The following is a 9121-nucleotide window of genomic DNA, read 5'->3' as shown; positions in this document are numbered from 1 at the left end:
ACCAAAAGTAAGTTTTTTATCCAGCTTTTAGGATCAACCAATCACAGCTTTGGAAATGATGACTCATACCTAGCAACGGGGTCAACCACACCTCCTCACTAAGATAGGAGCTTCTGTCCATTCCTTGCTCAGAGTTCTCTGAGAGTGTTCTGGAATCACTCGTAAGCTAAGACTCCTTGCTGGGAATTTTTAGGCTAAGTTAGGAGCTCTCTGAGAGGATTCTCAGAATCTTTAGGAATACGGGCCCAGAGATCGCTGCAGTGGGCGTCCACTGACTTATAAACTTTAAAAGAGGCAGAATGAGTCTTTCATTGCAGGTAGGAGGGGCTGACAGTCTGACTGCAGCAGGACAGATGATTACACAGTGTCTTTAACTGTGTGTCATTTCTAACCTCAGCATTACTCGACTGGTGAGACTGTTGAATCAGTCACATTTGATTTTAGGAATAAATCCCGAATACTGGTTTTGTGTTGTTAAACAAGCACAGCTTTGACATTTAAACTGTTATAAATCCAAACAAAATCTGCACCACACCATCCTGCAACTAGTTTGTCTGAAATAACCCAGAAGAGGATCATGATCAACTCTACACATGCTTCATACTTCACACTTGCTGCCTACTTTGAAGCCGGGATTTTTAAATACGTCTTCTTTCTATTTGTTATGTTGTTATACATGTTGATTCTTTGCTCCAACCTCCTGCTGATTGTGGTTATCTGTGTGAACAGAAGCTTACATGAACCTATGTACATGTTTCTGTGCAGCCTGTTTGTAAATGAACTGTATGGTAGTACAGGGTTGTTTCCATTGCTGCTGCTTCAGATCCTCTCTGACATTCACACTGTCTCTGCTTCAGCTTGTCTCCTGCAGATTTTCTGTGTGTACACATATGCACATGTACAGTTTTTTAATTTAGCTGTCATGTCCTACGACAGGTGCCTCGCTATCTGTTTCCCTCTTCAGTATAACACACGGATGACTTCTGACAAAATAGCCATTCTCATTGCTGTGATATGGTTATACCCTTTTCTTGTGGTCCTTGTGGCGATAATGTTGAGTGCCTCTTTACAGCTGTGTGGGAACATCTTTAACAAAGTGTACTGTGACAACTACTCTATTGTGAAACTGGCCTGCTCTGACACAACAGTCAATAACATCTTTGGATTGATTTACATGTATATCTCAAAACTTGCTCTTGTAACTTTAATCTGTTACACGTACGTGAAGATCCTCAGAGTCTGTTTCTCTGGCTCTAAACAGACGAGACAGAAAGCCGTCAGCACCTGCACACCTCACCTCGCCTCTCTGCTCAACTTCTCCTTCGGGGCTTTCTTTGAAATAATGCAAAACAGATTTAATATGAGCAGTGTGTCAAATATTCTGCGCATCTTTTTGTCTTTATACTGGCTCACATGTCAGCCGCTCTTTAACCCCGTGATGTACGGACTGAATCTGACCAAAATTCGCATCATATGTAAAAGTCTTGTTTTTGGTAAAAGCTAAACTGTTAATGTTAAAAGTCAAATATTTCATCAAATCAAATAACCTTGACAATCTGGAGGAAACTGTTGCTTTAACAAATAACAGCAGTGACAGTTTATAAAGTGTGAACCATTTATTTACCATTTCTCTTCTCTCAGTGCTATGGGGATCACTCCTATTCTATTATTTATTTATTCATGTATTTATTTAGAAGTGATTATGTTGATTTTTATAATTAGATTATTTATATATTTTTTCTGTATACATGTGCATATATATCAATAATAATACATTTTATTTATAGAGCACTTTTCACAGTACTTAGAGAAACTTTATATTAGTTAAAATGGTCATAAAATAGAATACACTAAAACATTATATTAAAAGCAATTTGCTTTGTATATGGTTTTAATTGTTTTTGGGGGTTTTTTTACATATTAATATGTTCTCATCTGTGTTATCATGATGATGATGATTATTATTAATTTGAATCATCACTTGCTGGAGAAACAAAACAAGAAAAGACATTATGGTTGTTCTTTGGTGACAGATTTGTGTGTCATATGTACGACTGCTGTGTCTCTTGTACATGTTAATCAGAAATTAATATAAAGTTCTATATTAACTTAAAAAATGCTTGTACTGTGATTCCAAAAATGTGATTAAAGATAAGTTAATATTAGTTTGGTGAGTCTGGAGAATGTTTTTATGTGAGCTCACAGTTTGTGCAACACTTCTTCAGCTGGTCCAAAATACACATAAACCGAGTATTTAAACTATAAACCAGTCAAAGCATCACCAGGAACACCTTGGAGAAAAGAAAAGTTTCTGCTCTCATTTTTCATTTTAATGATCACCTGAGAGATAAGAGAGCTTCCTTGTCATCTATTTGTATCCAGCACAGTATGGTACAGAGGGGGACACGAGATGTGACTCAAAACAAAGACTGACGAAACAGTCTGAGAGTGAAAGGCAAACATTCCGGCGAAGGTGCAAACAAGTTACGACAACAGGAACAAACGTGAAGTGCAATACACAGAACATCTTTACAAGGCTGTAATAAGAGAATATAAAAGTACTGATATAAATGAAAGTATCATCAAAGTGTTAAATGAAAGTATTTAATAACTGAAGTGTACAACCCCGATTCTAAAAAGTTGAGATGCTGTATAAAATGTAGATAACGACAGATTGCAGTTATTTACAGCTCCTGTTTGACCAATACTCAACTGAACACAGCACAATGTCAAGATATTCGAAGTTCAAACTGATAAACTTTGTTTTTCTTTTTGTAAGTATACACTCAGTCTGCAACACGTTATAATAAAGTTGGGACAGCAGCAACAAAAGACTGAGAAAAAAAAACACCTGTCTGAAACCTTCCACAGGTGAACAAGTTAACAGGTAACAGATTATTATGACTGGGTATAAAAGGAGCATCCTCCAAAGGCTCAGCTGTTCACAGGTTGGGACGAACAGTTAGTAAAAAACTGTGAGGTCAGAGAATCTGCACAAATCTCTGCATGTAAGGGACAAGGCTGAATGTCGCTGACCTTTGACCCCTCAGACTGCACTGCAGTAAAAAACAACTTAACTGTATAAAGGACATTATCACATGGGCTCAGGAACGCTTTGGAAACCACCGTCAGTGAACACATGGCTGCATCTACCAATGACAGTTCAGACTCTACCTTGAAAAGACAGATATCAGAGCCAGGTCTCACTCTGAAGTCAAGCAGTGTTTGGGCAGTGACTTGTGGCGTCATAAACCAACAAAAAAGGCATCCTTTAACATTGGCATGATACGCAGCTGGTTGCCGTTATAGTTTAACGGTGTCTGGCGCCCTTGCATCCTGTAAGATTCTAAAGCCAAACCCTGTTCTTTTTTCCTAAATCTAACCACATGTGTTTGTTGTTGACAGAAAAAAGACGTCAATTTGTGGTGTTGTACCGACGGAAATTTCCTGTGAAAACAGAAGTGTATTTTGAAAACAGACAATGCATGTAACAGGCTGAAGTTGACACGGCGTCCCAGAACGTCAACAACCAACACGCCCAGGGTACCTTGGACGTCATATGTGGACGTGGAAAGTCCATGACCAAACGTGGACATGTGACGAGGTCACAGTGAGGATGATGTTGGAAATCAACAACATCCAGAAACAGCTCTGCCCACTTCTCTGGGCTCATCTGAGATGGACTGATGCAAAGCAGTCTGACCAGTCCATAATGGACGTCCTGTCCTCCGGGACCATCCAGATTGTTACCAGCTCAAGGTTCACAGCTAGCAGCTGTGATGGGATGGAGAGGTGCATCATGGGTAACTTCACATCTGTGAAGGCTCCATGAATGCTGAAAGGTACATACAGGTTTTGGAGCAACATATGCTGCCATCCAGACGCCGTCTCTTTCAGGGATGTCCCTTCTTCTTCCAGCGAGACACTGAGACACATTGTGACGTGTTCCAACAGCGTGCCTCCATAGTGACAGAGTGCAGGTACCTGACTGACCTGCCTGCAGTCCACACCTGTCTCCCACTGAACATGTGTGGGACATGATGAAGCATCGACCCTGGAGAGGTGCATCATGGGACTGTTGAGACACTGAAGTCGGATAAACTTCAACAGTTACACTGACTGAGCGTTGGTCAAAGCAAAGGTGATGATGTCACAACTTTATCACAACCTGCTGCAGAATGAGTGATTTACAAAGAACAAAAAAGTTCATCAGTTTGATCATTGCATTATGTCTTTATTCATATTTCATATGGCGTCCCAAATGATTTGGAATCAGGGTTGTAAGCAGCGCAGTAGCAGCAGTTCGGGGCTCACTGAGGATATATACAGGATAGGGGGGTTAGGGTTAGGGTTAACCCCTCTGCTCTTGTATAGCTCCTTTCTAGTCTTCTGACCACTCAAAGCGTATTTACACTACGAGTTGTTTCCATTGCTGCTGCTTCAGATCCTCTCTGACATTCACACTGTCTCTGCTTCATTCTGTTTCCTGCAGATTTTCTGTTTGTACACATATGCAAATGTACAATTTTATAACTTAGCCGTCATGTCTTATGACAGATATCTTGCTATCTGCTGTCCTCTGCAGTATAACACATGGATGACGGCTAATAAGATCACCTTTCTTATTGCTGTAACGTGGTTATTCCCTCTTCTTGCCATTGTTGTCATGATTTTCCTAAACGCCTCCTTACAGCTGTGTGGCAACTTAATTGACAGACTGTTCTGTGACAGCTACTCCGTTGTGAAACTGGCCTGCTCTGACACGACCGTCAATAACATCTATGGACTCATTTACACTTTCACGATATTAGCTGGTCTTGCAACAGTGATATTTTACACGTACATGAAGATTCTTAAAGTTTGTTTTTCTGGTTCTAAACAGACGAGACAGAAAGCCGCCAGCACCTGCACACCTCACCTGTTGTCTCTGCTCAACTTCTCCTTTGGTTGTTTTTTTGAAGTGGTGCAGAGCAGGTTTGATATGAGCCATACACCAATTATAGTACGTATTTTTTTATCTTTGTATTTTCTCACTTGCCAGCCGCTCTTCAACCCTTTAATGTATGGACTGAATCTGACCAAAATCCGCATCGTATGTAAAAGTCTTGTCTTTGGTAAAATGTAAAATACTCATGTTGAAAGTGTAGTTTATTCCCTCAGCTACGATGACATGAAAACAATGTGGAAAGACTGATGCTCTGACAAAAGCCTGTGTTTGTAATGTGGGTAGTAAATGTAATAAATATAAGATTTAAAATAAATGTGAACAAACGCCATGAAGGTTTGAATTTTTGAGTGATAAATGTTTAAGTTTGTAATCTGTTGAGTGTGTATAAAAGGTGCATCTTCACAAAAGATGAAATAGTGTTTTACATTTATTAAAACAGCAGCTTTTTTCAAACAAGGCAGGAAATTAAAATCAGCAAAAATCTGGTAACACTTTCTATGAAATCAACACGAGAGCATTCACAGTGAATTTTACTGCTTTCAAGATGTTTATGACCAGGCCCAAACAGAATCTGCAGATGACCTCAAGCGGGATAAACAAACTACTGAGCAGATTTTAGGAGAAACTTTGAGTCAGAATTTTGATTTAATCCTGAATACTTCAAGAAAAAATGCAAACATTTGTTGGACAAGTCAGTCAACAAACTGTGGAACACATTGCCGTTAAAACTGGAGCAGAGAACAAACATTAACAATCTATTAACAGTAAATCTGATTTGTGACATTTCTTCTCTCTACACCACTAACTCTGATTTTAATGCTCACTGCATACAACGCACAATCGTCACACACATGCACAAGGAGATGCAGGAGACAGTGACAACTTTCTGAGTTTTACAAGCAGCATCTAGATTCCTAAATTCTGCAGAAAATCTATGGCTGCAGATTCAGTATGGAGCTGGTTATGACACACTGTCTCTAGGTGTCAGACTTCAGTCAGTATTCTCGTGTATGGTAGGTGTTAGTCATTTCTGATGCAGCATAGATTCTTTTAAATACATGAAAATGCATTACACTTTACTTCACGCTAACAATGAAACATTATGATGAAGCATGCATTACTATAGATGCCTCAATATTTACTTCTCTTTACTGAACACACAGAATGATATCTTATAATACTGCATGAACTATTATAATGTTCTATGAGTCCTCACTACAGTTGATTACAGGTGAGTAAAGGTATTCATGATGAATTATAAATCCCATCAGCCCACTTCTACACCATAAACCCCGATCCATCCATGTTACAGTTTAATGTAAAGTCTTCACAAATGTCCCACATTATCAAAATTACCTTCACTTCAAACGTATGTTTTTCAACATGTCAAGTCAACAATTCTTGTGACTAAAATGCATAAATAAACAACACTATTATTGTGCACTTATCAGATTGTGGCATGTTGGGGCTAATTCGGCGGAGTTTCCCAGCATGCCTTGTGTTCAAGGCCATAAGCCGAACAAACTGTGTTTAAATGTGTTGTAAATCACGGACGTTACCCATTACACAGTGATTGATGTTTCTGTATTTCACACTAGTTCTAGTGGGTTGCAGTTAATGTTGTGGTGACTAACATTTTGCACCGTGAGTGAATATATTATTATAGTTCATTCATTCATTCATTTTCCATAATCGCTAACCCCGTTGGGGGTTGTGGGGGGGCTGGAGCCTGTCCCAGCTGACACTGGGTGAGAGGCAGGGTTCTGTAGGAGAAAGCTGTAGCACCTGGAGGAAACCCACGCTGACACGGGGAGAACATGTCAGAGCACCTGGAGGAAACCCACGCTGACACAGGGAGAACATGTCGGAGCACCTGGAGGAAACCGAAGCTGACACAGGGAGAACATGTCGGAGCACCTTTGCTCCATGCTTTGGGGATGCTCAGCAGCCCATTTTTGCCTGGTGTCCTGAAACAGATTATCTCGGCCCTGCGTAGCTACTTTATCTTTTCTACGTAAACGTCAGAGCTCCGGGGAACGTCTGTTTCATCACAACTGACCAACTCAGAAAAGCTCTCAGATTCTTTTTCAGCAGTACCAACTCTTTGTCACCTTTAGCAGCTTCTAAACTTTAAAATAAGGTTTAATTTGTGAGATGTTTGTCTATTAGATTTTTTAATCAGGGTGCTCTGTAAAGATGATGTCAGCCTGCTGCTGTGGGCGTCTCCTGTCGTCAACAGTTTGAAAAGAAACAGCAGCAGAACTTTCAGCTCAGTTAGGAGGGACTCGGTCTCACCACAGCAGAGCAGCAGATGAATTCACACGTCACCTCTGTCATTTCTTACCTGAGCTTTATGTTGATTTTCAATGAGACAATGGCAGTTTCACAATACTTGTGTTTATGACAACTAATTTCTGTACTGATAGACTGAACACTGTTTTTCTGTTAATGCTGCTCACAGTTAAATTACAAATTTAACCTTGTTTAAAATTCTATAACAGGAAGTCAAAGAGTCGATACAAATGGTTTGCATACTGTGCAAACTGTAATTATGTTAATCTTTCATGATTGTCATGTCTCTATATGTTTTAAGAATTTTAAAGCAGCTTGATTTCTGCAGATCTCCACCACACAACATAAGACCGTGAATTGTGCAAACTTGACTTGTTGGACGGTCATGATCAACTCGTCACAGGTTTCATATTTCACTTTTGGTGCCTACTTTGAACTCGGGCTTCTGAAATACTTTGTTTTCGTGATCATAATGTCTCTATATATGTTGATTCTTTGCTCCAACCTCCTGCTGATTGTGGTTATCTGTGTGAACAGAAGCTTACATGAACCTATGTACATGTTTCTGTGCAACCTGTTTGTAAATGAACTGTATGGTAGTACAGGGTTGTTTCCATTGCTGCTGCTTCAGATCCTCTCTGACATTCACACTGTCTCTGCTTCAGCTTGTTTTGTACAGGTTTTCATTTTGAATACATACGGAAATGTGGAGATCTGTAATTTAGCCGTCATGTCTTATGACAGATATCTTGCTATCTGTTGTCCTCTACAATATAACATGCATATGACCCACAACAGGACCGTCATACTCATCGCTCTAACATGGTTATACCCTTTTCTTGCAGTCATTGTCTTGATATCATTGAGTGCCTCTCTGCAGCTGTGTGGGAACATCATTAACAAAGTGTACTGTGACAACTACTCTGTTGTCAAACTGGCCTGCTCTGACACAACAGTCAATAACGTCTATGGGATGGCTTTCCTAATTGCAACTGTTTTTTTTATATCTTTAATTTTTTACTCATATACAGCGATCCTTAAAGTCTGTTTTTCTGGTTCTAAACAGACGAGACAGAAAGCTGTCAGCACCTGCACACCTCACCTCGCCTCTCTGCTCAACTTCTCTTTCGGGGCTCTCTTTGAAATAGTGTCAAGCAGATTTGATATGAAACATTTACCTGATATGTTGCGCATGTTTTTATCATTATACTGGCTCACATGCCAGCCGCTCTTCAATCCTGTACTGTATGGACTGAATTTAACCAAAATCCGAATAACATGTAAAAGTTTTGTCTTTAAGAAAATTTAAACTCTTGACATCATAAATCTCAAATTCTGTACCATGAAAAGAACAGAATGAAAACAGGTGATATATTTTTTAAATTAAACCCATCAAATGCTTTGTGTTTATGGGCACTTTCCACCACAAGTGTCGGCAACCATGTGCTGCATATGCATTTATTAAATGTGAATATTATAAGTTCTGAGAATAAATAAATAAAAAAAACACTGGTTTGAATCTTTTGAGTTATTGAAAATCGATTCCTCATATGGTGACTGTTTCTATGTTTGAAAGACCATCAAGATGATGAAACCTGTAAATTTACTTTAAAAACAAAATGCTATCCTCATTATTCAATCAATAAATCAATCAATTTTATTTATAAAGCCCAATATCACAAATCATAATTTGCCTCACAGGGCTTTACAGCATACAACATCCCTCTGTCCTTAGGACCCTCACAGCTGATTAGGAAAAACTCCCCAAAAAAACCCTTTAACGGGGAAAAAAACGAGGAGGGATCCCTCTTCCAGGACGGACAGACGTGCAATAGATGTCGTACACAACAGGAAGCATATATAGAGTAAATAGGATTGGTC

At 39.3% G+C, this 9121-nt stretch overlaps 3 protein-coding genes across 3 annotated transcripts; all 3 read left to right on the top strand.

Moving 5' to 3' along the window:
• The first annotated feature begins 577 nt into the window (after positions 1 to 577).
• On the top strand, positions 578 to 1643 carry LOC126403353 (olfactory receptor 52E4-like). Its single transcript, XM_050065960.1, has one exon. It carries the CDS (start codon positions 578 to 580, stop codon positions 1502 to 1504), a length of 927 nt encoding a protein of 308 aa, XP_049921917.1. The 3' UTR covers positions 1505 to 1643.
• Positions 1644 to 3712: 2069 nt separating this feature from the next.
• On the top strand, positions 3713 to 5125 carry LOC126400646 (putative gustatory receptor clone PTE03). The gene is made up of 2 exons (XM_050061527.1): positions 3713 to 3803; positions 4404 to 5125. The coding sequence occupies exons 1-2, from the start codon at positions 3713 to 3715 to the stop codon at positions 5123 to 5125; spliced, it is 813 nt and encodes a 270-aa protein (XP_049917484.1).
• Positions 5126 to 7625: 2500 nt separating this feature from the next.
• On the top strand, positions 7626 to 8549 carry LOC126403361 (olfactory receptor 142-like). Its single transcript, XM_050065975.1, has one exon. The coding sequence runs from the start codon at positions 7626 to 7628 to the stop codon at positions 8547 to 8549; it is 924 nt and encodes a 307-aa protein (XP_049921932.1).
• The last annotated feature ends 572 nt before the right edge of the window (positions 8550 to 9121 follow it).

This window comes from Epinephelus moara, chromosome 2 (assembly GCF_006386435.1).
Source record: "Epinephelus moara isolate mb chromosome 2, YSFRI_EMoa_1.0, whole genome shotgun sequence".
NCBI classification, from domain to species: Eukaryota; Metazoa; Chordata; class Actinopteri; order Perciformes; family Serranidae; genus Epinephelus; species Epinephelus moara.
The sequence above is the reverse complement of the archived record's forward strand: the minus strand, read 5'-3'. Positions and strand labels throughout refer to the sequence as shown.